Consider the following 16,402-nt stretch of genomic DNA (forward strand, 5'->3'; position numbering starts at 1 on the left):
GATGCTTCACTCTTTTAATTTTCATTCTACCAAAGCAGCAGAACTTGCAGGATGTTGTTTTTCTCACTTCGGTCCTTTCTAGCGTCACTCATTTGGTGCTTTCTCTACAGTGGACCATGTGCCGTCATTAGTGAGTCTGCTTGCCAGGTGCATATACTGACTATACTGTGACTGCGTACACACACCCTGATGAAGATGTTCTCTAATAAGTCCTTATTTTGATGACTCATAGACAGAACTGAGCAGTTGATGAAATGCATCTGGTCTATTTTGGAACCAATGCCAACACGTACACTAAAGACCAGGAGAGAAGGGTGTGTAATGAAAGGCTCCGATACAGAACAAAGCTGTGACACCCATGTCAACAGCTCATGTCAGCAGCCTGTGGATGTTCTTGAACTGGCAAATTGTGAGCCACCCCTTTTGAATCTAATGCAGATGAAGTGCAAGCTGAAGGGAGTTTAAATAGAAATGTAATTTTCTGACGTTAATTGCTGACCACCTAAGCAGAGCTTTTCAGCCCATGAGCATAGTCCCCAGTGTTAAAAATCACTTTGTTTTTTCTTGCTGCAAAAAGCTTCCAGATTACATATTCCCTTACAGACACTGCTTCCAGCTTTTTTAATACCAACATTTTAGATGTATTATTGCATATAGTAACCTGAGAGTGATATGGAGAGCCAGGACTACTGACAGCTGCTGTAAATGTAGATCAACTCTTAAATGAATCTTGCCTACAAACAATTTCAGTAGAATGGCATTATAATTAAAGGAGGAATAGTAATGTTTTTAATGCTCAGATCAAACAAAATTGCAACTCAAGTTGCAATTAGGAGTATCATATTTGAACATATTTGAACAATTATGGCTTCTTCAAAACTATTTTTTTAATTTCTGTAAGTTTTTTAAGATTTTGAATTTAATATTACTTTTTCTGCCTGAAAAGCCTAATGGCTGTCTTATGAGTTTTCAAATTCTGAATATTCAGGCATATGCTTGTAGGTTCTGCATATTCATTTCTGCAGTCTCATTCTAATAGAGCATGATCAGCATATATTTCTTTATACAAAAAGGGGTGAGGGTTGCATGTAAGTTCTTAAGTCTGGAATTGTGAGTTGTTTGAGTTTGTGAATTTTCAGCTATGTTTCTTGTAACTGTGGGGAAGATGTAGAATGGCTGACAAATTTTACTGCATTCGTTTGTATATTCAACACATGTATACATTTAAAACCAGACAGGGAGATTAGAACTACATACAGGAAATGAAATGGTTTTTAATATGACTAGCCAATTGTGAATTTAATGCAGATAGGTAAAATTTCAAACATGCAATGAAACGTGGTGTGAGGTCAAAAATATCTATAGTAAGGATGAAATTTATCTTTGGACAGTGCACCTCTGTAAAACTAATTTGTCATTTAAATGTCTCATCCAAGCTACAAAAATATGTCTTGCTCAATAAGTATTGCCAAGGCAACCTTTCACCCTAACAGCACTAGTAAGCATCAAATTTTATATTAGCTGACAAAATTGAGTGGCAGGGAGTCTTTTCTATTTCTGACACTGAAGCAGAGTCCTTTTTTGTGAAGTTAGATGTAAAGAACAAGATAGTACTTAGCCTTATGTTTTAATATGATTATGAATAGCAGATGATAAATTATGGTCAAATACTTGAACTTTAGATATAGTATGCAGTCTTAATTGTTTACTTACATTTTAATCATGTTTCTTGAACTGTCAGAAAAATGTAGAAAAATGGCAGTAAATCACATTAAAAAAAAAGCAGTTCTTTTTTTTGATATTACTTCACTAACAGCAATATGATCATGTTGAAATATTCACCCTCAGTTCCACATCATCCAGACTGGGTGCAGATGCAATGAATAATTCATATGGAAAGCAATGTGTCTGTCTGCCTTGTTTTGAAGAAGCAATAATGAAGTATGTGTTTGAAACCAACTTGTTTGAGTGTGGTTAGTACTACTTTAGCATAAGTTTTATTTTGTTCTCTAGGGGTCTTAAAAAACCGCCATGATTGATTTGCTATTACACCTTCACTACTTTACTCATAAAGACATAAATTACATTTTTAGATTTTGATTACTGTATAGATAAGGTTAAAGTTTTTAATTTGCTTTGATAAATGAAAAATTGCTGAGCAAATTGGTTTCATTACTCTTCAGAAATGAAGGCAAATTTTAATATGTATAATATTATGCATTTTTAATTAATAGAAATTTCATCAAATTATCATCACATATAAATAGCTATTTTCAGGAGTAATGGAGATAGTTCCTCAATTTTGAAGGTATTTTAATGTCTCTAAATTTTTCTGTAAGGTAAGGCTCACTACTTCCAAAGGAGCCAAGTTCTAGAATATTGAAACTTACTCTCCAGGTCTCAGGAGGAATGGCTATAATGTGTCAGGTCAAGACAAGGGTTAAAACTTTCCAGTGTATTTCTTGACGTGTCACCTGCAGTGATTTTAAGTGGTGGTGAAGAAAATTATGTGCAGAATTTTTAATGGCTGAATAAAATCATCACTGAAAAGTCACTATCTGAAATTCCCATTCTCCAACTGGAAAAGAGTTTAGATTTAGCACGTATTTACTGACATCCATGTAAATTTATGAAAATCCTGTTGATTGAGCTCTGCACTTCGCTTATTATGGTATTGTTTCACCAGTCTTGCCAGGTACCCAAGTCTGCCTTCTGATATCTGAAAAAGCCTAAATTGATAATTTATTAAATTTTTTTGGTGGTGTGTGGGAATCTTACTTTTCTGTTCAAGGTTTTAATTCTCTGTCCTTTAAGTTATGTGCTTGTTTCCACATGCTTCAATTGCTGTCCCAGTGGCCTTTAATAAGCACCTTAACCTTATTCAGAAATCATTTCATACAGGAGGTCTGTTTTTGAGTGATGTAATACTTTTTATACAGGTGTATACTTTATACAGACATCCCATGGGCTGTGATATTTAGTAAAAAAAAAAAAAAAAAAAAGGGAAGGGGGAGTAACCGTGCAATGAAAGCCAGTTGCCTTCTCAAAACATTCTTAGGGTTTGCAGTAGATTAATTAGTTGAATGTAGAAGTAACATAAGGAGAACTCTAGCTGTTTGCCTGCCTACCTAGGTCCTTGGTTTTGATTATAATGTTTCTGATTTTGTGGTTGTATAGGGCTTATTTTCAAAAAGGAGAACACATAAAGCTTTGTGGGTTATCAGATCTGTGGAGTGTGAATGGTAATTAACGTATATAAGCATCGTAGACTCAGAAAATGTGTTTGTAATAATGTAGGAGAGCATCTATATTAACAAACAAACAAAACCCCAAAACCTACGATGAGACCTGAATGTCACAGGTTGCTCTTGGGTTTAGCAACATGGACGAGGCACAGTTTCAGGTGTTTTGCATGCACTGATCTGCAGATGTGAGAAGAAATGTAAGCTCACTGCTTACAGCTGATTGTGCCCAGTCAGGTATGTGATGACAGCCAAGCTGTGCCTAAGCAGTTTGCTAAATGTATCCAAGTAGGACATTTTCCTTTCTACTCGTTCTGGAGACCTGCCATAAACAGGGAAGCTGGGCAATTGTGTGTATGCACATTTTGCATGACAAACAATTTCGATAGGTCGTCTGAGTTGCGGATTGAATGTCAAAGATTTTCAAATATTTGGTTTAAGTTTTGAAATACCTGTTAAAAGAGATCTTGAGGGCAGAAGTGAGTACTTGTATCTCTGCCTGACAGAACCACACTTACAGACTCGTGGAGTTCATCATTCCACTACTTTGGAGTTGCTTTTATACACCCTTTTTAAAACATTCTATTACCTTGATAAATAAATATAAAAATTGCATTTACTCCTGTTTGCAAACTGTATTATTTATTTGCAAATTAAATTTGTGTGATGTTTATGGAATCCCAGCAAATTATGAAATTGCTTACTTGCAACTTGTGTTGCTTGATGTGTCCAGCTCTAGTATAACATGCATAAAGTTGGCATTTTGGGACAGGCAAATCATGTTGTCTGGATGTCTTTAAAAGGAGCCTTTAGGGCATGACTATACTCATCTTCTAGTTTCACTATACGCAAATAATACTGTTATCTGTTTCCAGCTGCTAATTTGAATCAGCTACAGCTGGAATCCTGAACTCTAGTGATGTTTAGATTATAAAATGCTTCTGCTGATCTCCATCATGCCAGTTATAATGAGTATCAAGAACAAAATTACTATATTTATAGTCTACTTTTCAAAAATAGAATGAAACTGTATGTTCTTCAATACCTTGTGATTAGTATGGCATAATAAAAGTCATTGCATGTGATAATCTAGTCACAGTTTTAAAATATTTAATGTTTTTAGCAGCATATTAGGAAGTTTGAAAGATGCTTACAGTCATTTCAGCTTTTCCATTCCAGTATATGAATTGCTTCTCATTATCTGGGTTCAGTAATTACTATTTTGCAAATCTGTATTCTGTTGGGTTAGAAAGAAAAGATTCTGAACACCAGAAAATATTCTGTCATTACCTGACATTGAATTGTAGAGCGATATTGCTGGGGGAAAACCAAAACACTGAACTCTGTGCTCTTTCACCACATTTTCTTTCATTTACATTTTCTGTAAAACAGAATTTAATAGAGTTTCTAGAGTTTCTGCGTATACAGAAAAGTCTGCTTTAAAAACAACTTTTGTAAATGTTACTTTTTTTCTCACAGAGCACAGTAAAAAACATACAGCAGCTGCTGTTTTGATTTTTTCGTTTATCATTTAGTAACGGAAGAGCCCACTATTATTGCCCAGGATGTATGGTCAGTTTGTATGTTTGCTAGATGCAGTAGTATATAGTACTGGTTTGTCATTTGAATCAGCATATTAGTTTATGTAGTATGTTTGGCTTGCTTACGGGTTTTACAGTGTTTGTGTAGGAGGGACATGAGGTACAATGGATTAGTTTGGTTTTGTTTAGCAACAAGTTGCTATTTATGTTTTTTTGCTAATTATGGGCTGAATGTAAAAACACTGAACACAGTCGAATTCCTTTACGTCCTTGTTAATCTTGCATTTGAACATCTGCTACTGCTGTCAGGAATTATTATATTCAATAGAGTAGCAAATATGTAAAAATACTGTGGTACAGTATGTATATCTGAAATAGGTTTGTATTTCATAGATTAACAGCCAAGTTAGTATTTATTCATGGAATTAGATGACTGGGTTATTTTTCAAGAGGGGGGAAGAAACATGAAAGCAGCAGAATCTTCTAAAGACAGGAGTGAAGCCTGATATTTAAAAATTATAAAATAAATATGTGAAAGTGAAATAGTCAATAGGCAGGTGTACAACAATATGGAAAGGGGGACTAAGGGATCATTGCGGAACACAATGTGATGCTGTTCTCTTAGAGACAATTGCTCTTTTGCAGTGCACAGCCAAAGAGCTAGGTGGAAGGCATCATAAGTATTTATTCCACTTTGCCCTAGTGCCACTTCAGCTGGTTATCTTGCCTGATTTTAAAACAATGTAAATGAATTGTAAAAAATTCATGGGGCAAAAAAAAAAAAAAAAGACAGTAAAAAGGAATTTGAAAAACGTATGTTAAGAAAGTGGAAGAACATGATTGTTTAGGCACGCAGGAGAAATCTTAAGTCTTCAAATTTGCAAAGGGTTACGTTGAAGGGGTATGTGTTCTGTTGTTATTTATACTCATGAAAGGTATGAGAAGGGTTAAGTAATTGGGCTAGTCTCTTACATATTATGGTTAGGTTATATGTCAGGAAATCAATTTGCCATTGAGAGGAAAACTATGCACTAAAACAGATTACCTGGACAGCTTTTGGAACCCCTGTCACCAAAGGTTTTCACAATATGTTGAGCAATCTGTTAAAAGAAGTCCAAACATAACTCATGCTGCTTCAAACCCAGAGGATGCAGTAGCTGGCCTATTCACAAGCCTTCTGTATTTGCATTTTTGTCCCCTTTTCAGTTGTATCTTCAACAATTTATTTTATGTTCCAAAAGGAAAAATTATTACAAATAACCATATACATAATCCCTAGTATACAGCACATATTAAATACATACCATATTTATACCCATTAATGTTATAGTTGCAATAAAAGAAATTAATCAAATCTTTGTCATTGCAAAATCACATATTATTTTGCATACCACTTCACTTGTATTTTTTCTCCTAAACCCTGAGGGAAAAATGTATTAAACGAATGAAAAAGCTTCTTGTTTTTTCAAAGATTGAACGATTACGTTAGTAAGTGAAATGTGTCTCTTTCTGAGGGAAGTTACCTGATGTCATCTTAGGAACTTATGTCATAGATAGAATGATGCAAATGTATAATAAACAATAGAAGTTTGCATGTTTTAACTCCATATAATTCCATATGCATGGCTGCACAGACCTTTAGTGGTTATACAAATAAAGAGATGAAAACTTATCTAGGAATGTATGCATTCTAATTATATCTGCAAATGCTACTAACTAGTACTGTAGAAATCTCCATGAGAAGAGTGTGCAGAACTTAGGGGCAAAGAAGAATATTCGCTACAAAATGCAAAGGCATATCAATAAAGGCAATCAAACGAGAGGTCAAAAAATCAGAAGTAAACAAATTTAGCTATGAAGGTGTAATTAGGGTTTTTTTAATGGTATCCTAATCTAAAAGAACCTCCCAGGGTCCCGTGTTTCTCTGTCATCTTTTGGCCTCCCCGCGACTAGGCAGCAATATCTTCCTGAATGCAGGAGTCTCAAAGTCCCACCAAGAATTTCAGGTGACGGCGGTGGTTTCTTTCTTCTTCAGTGGCTTTTGGAAAATGCTGTTGTTGAAAAGGCGGTGGTATAGCATGCTGTGTTATGGTGCATACTGGGACCTTTGCTTTGAATGGGTCTCTGCGTGTGAAAGCCTAATAATTTGCATTATACTGTGGAGAACATGATCCTGCTAAGCCTTCTGTCACACAGAGGAGCTTTTCCAGTTAGAGAATCAGAGCTGGCATTTAGGTGACCTAAATGACCAGTGATAATACATTGGTTTATCCAAAGGGAAAAAAAGGGGGGGAAAAAAAAAAAAAAGAAGCTGTAGTTATCATCATCATCAAATTAAAAAAAAAAAAAATCCAAATTTAGGTAGTGTAAAAATAACTCCATTTCTTTTGAGAATTGGCAATCTGCATTATATGTTGGGAGTGTTGGGGAGGGAGTTTTGTTTTGTGGGGTTTTTTTTAATGTATGCTTCTTCCCTGATAATTTTTAGTATTGCTTGATTGCTAAAGTTTTTAAGACTGGAGTAAAAGTACAGATGAATAAATATGTCCATCATATGCATTGTTGATATCTTAATGTATTACTGAAGATGAGAGGACCTCTGGATTTCCTGGAACTGTAGGTTTCTGTATTCAGGAGAAAATCAATGCAATGTACTTCATAATTGTGACTTTCATCTTGTTTCTTTTCTTGAAAAGAGCTATTTAGTCATTATAACATTTAGATATTTTGCTGGTTTTTCCTCTAGCTGTGTTCTTAGTACCTGTAATAGGTGAAATGAGAACAAAACACTGACCTCAAACCTTTCACTTTTATTCTTTTTCTTTCTCCTTATTTTGTGAAGTAAAAGGTTAGGTAAGCTGGACATCTGGGGGAAATACTTTTCCCCCTTTTTTATCTTTATTGAGCTATTGAAGTAATTGGAAGGACATGTTTTTTTCCAAAGACAAAAGACAAAACCCCAAATCGAATAATAAATCACATATACGAGAAAAATAAAATAAATGCTATATCAAATCTGTCTAAAAATGTCCGCAAAATTTAACTGCATAGAGACAGCTGAGTGGTGGAGAAAATATTGAACAAGTTGGAGCCACCATTTATCAAAGAATGTAATTTAACAATTGTTGGCATACAAAAAGCAAGAAGTCAGAAAGATATATCACTGAAAAATAAAGCACAATGTATTATTGATATTTGAGAGAAAGGGTGTATTAGAGCTTTTGAAATTTGAATCCAGCTTTTTACATTCAGGCAATGATTTTTTAAAAAACATTGTTTCAGCAAAGCAGCTACAGCCGAAATGCTTTTCTGGTGTTAAAATGCCCTAGAAACGTAAGTTCTGTGAAAATTAACTGCCACGATTCAGGACTTGGCACAATTTTCCTCCCCTTTCCTGATCCCTCGGGGTGGACTCTCCCGAGATTTCTGACCATGACTTTTTGCTGCTCTGTGATCCCCTCACTCCCAGACCTTTCCCTACTAGCCAACTTTTTTTTTTTTTTTCATATGCTGTGACCAGAAGAGCCTTCAGAAAAATAATTTTTTTTTAATCTTGATAGAACTAAGGATTACTAGAAGAGAGTTGTTGATATTTTTTTGTTGTTGTTTGTTTCTCAATCTTACCTAGAAATCTAGTGGCTCTGTCATACTTTTCAGCCTGACTTTTGAGAATATGGTGCTTCTTCGCTCTTTGTCTTTACTCTCTGGTCTTTGAAATCTTCCTTAAATTCCAGCAAAGGTCACTGTTCACACTTTTCTGTAGTATGCCTCCTTATCCAAAATCAATTTCCTAAGAAAGGCAAGGCAGAGTAACGAAAGAAAAATGCCCTTGTAAATGTGTTCTCTGTTTTTAAAGAAATCCCTGAACATGGGGAAATACCAGAAGTCATTGTCTTTCCTTTTTACCAGTTTCCCAACTGGCTTGTTAATTTAGCCAAGTAAAGTAAGTGCCAGCCAAATACAGTAAATTCTCATTTTCATGTTACATTGTACCCATAAATAATTACTGGCCAGACCCAATCCATTCTAATTGTGTTACAGACGTTTCAAATTAGTATCCTACAAGTATACTGCTTCGAGAAGAGCTTTTTGAAGAGCTTGTCTCTTCAGGCAGCAAGCAAGGAAGTCTAGGTGGGGAAAAAGAGAACGTGTTATGTGAAATGCAGAGAAATCAGTTGACTTGCTGAGCACGTAAAGCAAATGTAGATCCTTTGTAATGTTGTTTGTTGAAACCCACAAGTCTTTTGTAACTGACTTCTGTGGCATAAAAAGCGAAGTTATCCCATATCTGGTGCTCTAACCAAGAGATCAGCCTTCCTCTGCTAAATTTCAGTCTTGATGATGCTGATTTGAAACATTTATCTATACTTGTCTCCTCCTATGACTTTTCATTTATTAAGAAGAAGAAGAGGTGGATAAAAATTTTCAAACATATTGGATATAGGTTGAAAATCGTCTTCTCTTTACAACAGAGTGACAAGGAGACTAGAGAGGGAAGAGAAAAATTATTTCACCTTTGAGAAAAGAAACACTGGCCTCAATGATGACAATGAAAAGGAATTTTCCCTCATGCTAGGTATCAAAAAGATGGGTCATTGATGGAAACAGCTCCAGCTAGTTCCCTTCTGTAGGCAGAATTATATCTTGAAAGACCATTTTCAGCTAATTTGGCTGTTGTGCAGTTTGAACTTTACGAATTGACTTGTAATTGGACCGTGCTGTCAATGGAAAAACTTACAAGTATCGAACATGACATTTTTAAGAAGGTTACTGTCATCTAGTCCTCTATTAGTGGATTTGCAGAGAGTTATAATTGGACTAACAAGCTTAGTAACCTGTCCTACTTCCAATTATAATGTACAACCTCATTTATATCTTTTCTTTATTTACTGATACATGATAGGTAATAATTCTCTACCTAGTGCTCATGCTTCAAAATAAAGCTGTCTAATCATAGAACGGTTGGATTCTTTTACTATACATGTGTGTGTGTTATATATATACACATATATATATGTACCTACATACACAAAGATTATATAATTCACATATGCATATATCTGTGTGTTTATATTCTGAACAATTAAAAGTACATATTTAATTTTCATATACACACACACATGTATATATATTATTCTGAATGAATAATGTGATTATAAAGTCCCCTGTTGCTTTTTAATCACTGGGGGAGGGTGTGTTTCCTCCAGACCTTTCTTATGTTTATTCTGGCTCAAAGTGACAATGCATTCATGTAGATGTAATTCTCAGGACTGAAAAAGAAAGGGAAGCATAAGAAAATGAGCAGGCTGATGAACTCAACGCATTCATTATCAACTTATATTTGCATGAAGGAGAAACTGTTCACTTATTACAAAATTAGAATGGCACCATTAATTTTGTTTACTACAGGAGCAATTTTTATTGCATGTAAGATTTACTGGCTGTTTTGTGGGTAAATATGTGTTGTTGAACACCCATATTTAAAGAGCTCTGCAGAAGCATCATGATTTGTTGTACCTCCACCAAAGCAGAGCTCTTCCATGGAGTACAGCTGATTTCAGACATCATGGGACTGCTTTTCTTTTTTACTTTGTTTCCACTGCCAGGAGAATGATGACAATGCAGAATAGTACATCTGGAAATAGAGAAGGAATCAGTGAAGGAATAATAAATAATAATAATAATAATTTTTAAAAAAAACACAAAAAAATCAAAGAAAGAAATCTAGACAATTGACATTTTTAATGCATTCATACAGTTAGAAGTTTTATTATTTCAATAATTTCTTCATGTATGGCAGCTTGGCCTTCACTGCCATGCTTTTTTTACTTGTCTAAGTAGAGACCGATTGGTGAGGCATCTGACTAGGTAAGGTGAAAAAAAGAAAACCAACAAAAACTGACATGGAACCTTTTGGTGTGAACAACAGAAGCAGGGAAAGCAGAAAGGGATTTTGGTCTTTCTCCTTTTTTTTTTTTTTTCTTCTGTCTTTTGGTCACAATTCTAGCTGCCTTTGAATTGTTCATGTAGCTCTGCCTTAGACAGGCCAGCAGAAGAAGAATTACGGGGTTTTTTTCTGAGGTACCTTTTTTATGAAAATTATCTTAAATGAATGCCTGTTCAGAGTGCTCTTGAGAGTTTAAAGACTTGTGGGTATTATCTTCTGTGTAATTTACAGCTAACAGTGTATATAACAGTGTACAGTATAACAGTGATTCCATTTTCTCTTCAGGTTCTGATTAATATTATATTTCAGCAACATTATCTATAAGCGTCAGAAAACAGAAAGTAATGATTCTGTTGATTTGGCAGTAGGGCAGATGTTAGCAGAACATTTTAAGCTATTGTTTTTGTGACCGTGTTATCCCTTTAGAACTCACAGCATTAAACGGTTGCTTCAGGAGATGCAAGAAGGCTGTAGTGTCTGTCCCTTTTTCTTTGAGTCTGAACACTGATCACTGCTTATTAAAGTATTGTCTGCTCCTTCTGCCTTGCATGCTCCGTTACAATGCACAAACAATCCGAAGATACAGACTTCAATGAAGGAAAACAACAACCGTATAACATAGGTTATTAATAATGGTAACAGCAGCTTAACTGATGTTTGTTTGCATGAGCTTCACAGGTGAATGGTGGTTTAAGAGACAGGAGCAAGGGAATGACGTAAGGTTTAGGTACTTCAGAATATACTTCTGGCAAGGCAAATTGTGCTGTAAGTTTCAGAATTCACAAATCTGTGTGCATATGTTTTCACTTACTTGTGAGTAATGGTCCATGATTTTTCTGCACTTCTCGTCATGCTTTCTGAGTGTGTTTTGTGATATATTTTCTAAATTCTCAACACACATCATCTGACAGAATCATAGATCTGACTATCTCCTAGTACTGCAGTTTCTCAAATAAATAGGTCAAATAACCCTAGAAACGGTGTTTGTTAGCTTTGAATCAATAGTGATAAAGTTTCTCTGTATTCTTAACTTGCTCAATCTTCTGTCTAATCTATCTTTGTTCTCTTCTTCTTGTGCAATCTTTTCCTTGCTTCCAGTGGCTGCTACAAAGAACAAAGCTAGAGGTGAGTTTCTGCCTGCACTCTTCAATTTGCATTGCATGGTTCTGCAGCCCACGTATTTTCTCACAAGGTTTTTTTCTGCTTCTCAAAGCGAAGAAAGATATTTTTAGGTCTCATGGTATAAGAGATTAGGTTTTTACCATTTTGTAGTTGCCCCTAAGTGCAGACTATTTTCATTGTTTATCAGTCATCACTACTCATACTCTATTTTGTTACTAGTTTTAATTTAGGAAGTTCTTAGGAAAAAAGATAAAACCAAATGTATTGTAGTTAGATTTCTGACTTGCATTATAGTAACGTAGGGTTATTGATGGCATTTTGATCGAAATGAAGATATTGCATCAAAGTGCTCATAAATATGTAAATGCAATTTATATTTTTTTATCTCTAGATATAGTCATAAATATCTGAACAGAGAACAATGAACAGAAGTGTCTCCTAAGCGTTCCCCATCTTTTTGCAGTAGTATAAAATGATCATCACTGTTTCTGATAGCATGCCAATATAGAGAGAGGCATCCTATAATGTCTGCAGAGATTTATGACTTCAGAGCAGCAAGGTGGTTGTCACAAATCAGTGTGGCAAAGAAGTAAACCTTTCAGAACTAATCATGTAAGGTCAGTTGTGCCTTAAAACAGTTCCTGAATTTCAAGGAAGCAGTGATGTAGCAAATGTAACCTGAAAGGTGTATTTTTTCTTGCATATACGTATAAATGTATGCATACACATTTATATATACATATGTGTGCATATATATGCGAACATATATTTTCATATAAAATCATGAAAAGTTTTATTTTACTAAATTCATCTAACATTTCTGGTAGATAAAGTTGTTTGATAATTAAACATAGGATTTTAAGGCAAATGTTTATGCTTGGGTACATGCAGTGTGGACTTTAAGAACACCAGTATTCACAGTGTTCCTGAAGTTCAATTATATACATTGTCTATCTTGTAGATGTGGAACAATAATAGTGATCAAAGAAAACACAGGCAACTGATGGTGTTTATGTGTTAGAATAATTAATTCAATAACTAAAATACTGCTCAAGTTGTGGCGTTTGGTTTTTTTAAACCCTTGCATGGCTTTTTGTAAATTCTTTTTCTCGGAAACTGCATGCATTGGATGTCCTGAGTGAGGGGAGTAGATGATGTTGGATTCACATATTCGTCTGTGCATGCTATGAAGTTTGCTTTACTCTTCTCTGTACTGCCATATACTCCTCTGCGGTGCTGTGTAACAGTGGTCAGGAGTTTAAGACTTTCATAATCAATGAAAAAAAAAAAACCAACAACAAACAAAAAACCATCCACGGAAACAAACTTTAAGCACAAATAAGCATAATCTCATCAGTATTCAGCAATTACTTGATGTACTCGTATATTGCCATTCACACAGAAACTGCCCTGGAGGCACAGGAATTATGAGTCAGAATTACTCATGGGCCCCACTCATCTGTGAGCACACTCTTAATTCAGAAGTGCACATTCATATTGAATAAACAGCTGAAACTATATATAGTAAACAGGGTTTGGCACCGTGATAAGAGGAAATCTCATAATCTGTAGCTATACATTATCTTTGGAGCTCTCTTGCTGAGTTGCACAGTGACTTCAGGAAGTCATCAGCTTTTCCTTTGCTGCTGAACAGCCCTGTGACAGACGTACCCGATATCTACAAGGAATTCAGTCCTGCAACGGTTCTCTTTTGCCAAAAGCATAGGACCCATCTTGTAATCCCCTGTGGTAGAAGACATAAAGTAGCTGACATCTTACTGCTTTTCACATTGCTCTGTCCAAGCAGTAAAGAAGGATCTGTTCCTCCTTTTGAAGAACAGCTGGCAAGCAGTTGTCTAACACAACACTGGAAACAGCAACTCACAACCAAGAGAACGCTTTGCTGCAGAAGTTTCTTTTTGGGGATTTATCTCCCTGAAATCCAGGACTTTTAAATCTATGCTCCTATTTATGTATCTTCAAGTTTCCTCTCTGAACGTTTGGTGTTTGTGCTGTCATTTGCAGCGAGGTGAAGTTGATGCTCATGCCTGCCCTGAGGTCTGAGGGTCGTGTTATTGGGTGATACCCTGTTGGACCACCTGTCTTGAAATTTTGTTTGTGCTTTGTTAGAGTGAGAAAACTGCTGCTGGTCTCCGTTGTCATCTATAAGCAGAATATCAGAGGCCTTGTTCACAAACATTGCATTCAGCACTGTTCCCTTAAGCATTTTCTCAGACTGTTGGAGGGTGTTTATATTAAGTGGTGTAAAGCAACTGTGGAACTCTCTAGCTGACCCTTACTTTGTGGCACTTAGAATCAGTTTAGTTTGGAAGGTCACTTGGTCTGCAGGTCATCTGGACCTAGCCACCATGTAAGACCCACTTGGATCTGGTTGCCCAGAGCCTTCCAGTCGAATTGAAGTATCTAAGGGTCAGAGATTCCACAGTTCCAGGTTAAATTTGCGCTATCGTGGCTTTATTTTACCATGGTTTTCTGATTTCTTTTTAATACTTTCTGTTGCCTAGAAGAAAGTACATGAAAATTTTTGGTGGTGTCCTAAAAGAGCAAATACTTGGATTTTACATAGAAGGAAGGCTCTTGCTTTGGAATACCTTGGGTTGCCACAGATGCTGCCACAGAACAGTCATGTTCTGAACAGAATACTTGCGACATTTTCAAGAAATCTAGTTCAGAAGGATTTGAAGGAGTAAGGGGTAAAAAATTAAACAGAAAAATGGTCATTCGTAGTGCTGAATATGGTGAAGCAAAAACCAAAGATGTCACCTGAAAATCTCAGACTGACTAGAGTGGTTTCGGTATATGAATGTTTTAAGGACTGTTCCTAAATACACCAGATGAGATTTGTTCAACTTGAGCTGTATAAATGAGCGTTTCCTCTATCAAAGCACCTGTTTGAAGACCTTCTGACCTCTTAAGAAGGTTAAGAAGGGCTGTTATGAGTTTTTGGTGACAATACTGTTGCAGATTATCTTCTGGCAGCAGTTAACACCAGTTTCCAGGCTCAGTGGTCCTGTCATAGCTGCTAATGATGTGTCAATTCTTAGTCAGCAGGTGAAAGAGAGAGGCCAAGTGTCTTCATTCAAATCTAATTAGTGGAGAGATGGAGTTCTGTGGTCCACATTTTCACTTCTCTGATACAGTCTGTGTCAGCTGGTATTAAAAAAGTTATTTCCAGAACTGCCCCACTAACCTCATGAAGTTAGGCACTTGACTTCAAAATTGAAATTGGAATTTATGATAGTTGGGGATGAGGGGGGTGGTGGTGGTGGTGATTTTTTATGGGTTGTCTTTTTTTTTAGTATTGGGAATTGTGTGGAAGAATATGATAATATCCTATTAAAAAAAAAAAATTAAAAGGCCAACAGCTGTTTCAGGAGGAGAAAGGAAGTTCCCCAGAAAAAAAAAACTTTTATTAACTGCCTGTTGGGAAGTACAACATTCCTTCTTGTTCCTAAGACTCCTGAGGCCCACAGATCACAAATGGCGAAATTCCCAAGAGTCCCAAGTCCCAAGAAGATACTTTGCAGAGGGGAAGATGTAACTGCCTTAACATTGCAGGATTTGTACTATCCAATCTCCATAAAAATGTGGTGGATTGGTAGCTATTTTTGCCATGCATCTTTCCCTCATTTTAGCTGTGTATGAAATTCTATTTTTAATTTCCTCGGGGAGAAATAGCATTCATATCATGATCCCACTGTTTTTTATAACAAAGTGCTACTGTACCGTCCACTCAGTCTATACATACACAGCGCTTTGTTCTCTCTCCAAAACTGTTGTAAAAGCTGTACTTCTGTGGGTTCTAGGGGATGTCCTATTGATAGGGGTTACCACCAAACTTTTTTCTGATAATGCTACACTTTTAAGTACTGTAAATGCCTTTAACACTAATTCACTTGCCTCACAAGTTTGATATTGATAGGTTGATTTTCTATAACCCGTTGGATATCCAGGAGATTTTTGAGATGCCTCTTTTCTTGACTTGTATCCCATGTGTCCTAAAGAAATCGTCGTTATTTTTGAGTTCCATGGAAAAGTGCTTTTTTTCTTTTAGTCATGTCTTCTACAAATACAGAGGTATGTTTTTTATGCTTTGCTTTTAAAAGATGAGACTGATTTTCCTTCAGAAACAGAAGATTAAATTTAAACTTTAACAACACTACTTAAAGCATACAACTGGATCTCTAATATAAATCATCATAGCAGTTGATACACTGTCTAAATGCATCTCATCCAAGAGGCAAAGATCACTCTGGACTTCATTCACTTGATTTATTTTGTTTGTTCTCATTATGTCAACAAAATTGGTATCAGCTTATTTGAAGTTTAAGTCAGGAGGGATCGTGTGAAGAATGCTGTACAAATATACTGTTACTGCCTGGATAGTTGTGCAATGACTCATGTTATCTTTTACTGAGGAATCAATTTGTTTATCAAGAATTCACTGCATCTTCATCAATGGTCATGTTCTACCCAACTGTCTCTTTGATTTTCTTACAGCATATGATAAAGTTTATTTCATTGCCCTA

At 35.8% G+C, this 16,402-nt stretch overlaps 1 protein-coding gene across 3 annotated transcripts in view; it reads left to right on the top strand.

The window, feature by feature from the left end:
- The window catches only part of CADM2 (cell adhesion molecule 2), a 670,184-nt gene that overhangs the window by 424,264 nt on the left and 229,518 nt on the right, over window positions 1–16,402 (top strand). For 2 of the 3 annotated variants that reach the window (XM_040582919.1, XM_040582921.1), the window contains exon 2: window positions 11,829–11,855. The exons of the other annotated variant lie outside the window; for it this stretch is intronic. In XM_040582919.1, coding sequence (XP_040438853.1) covers window positions 11,829–11,855 — 27 coding nt within the window. The remainder of the gene's footprint in view (window positions 1–11,828; window positions 11,856–16,402) is intronic. 3 annotated transcript variants of the gene reach the window in all.

This window comes from Falco naumanni, chromosome 2 (assembly GCF_017639655.2).
Source record: "Falco naumanni isolate bFalNau1 chromosome 2, bFalNau1.pat, whole genome shotgun sequence".
NCBI lineage: Eukaryota > Metazoa > Chordata > Aves > Falconiformes > Falconidae > Falco > Falco naumanni.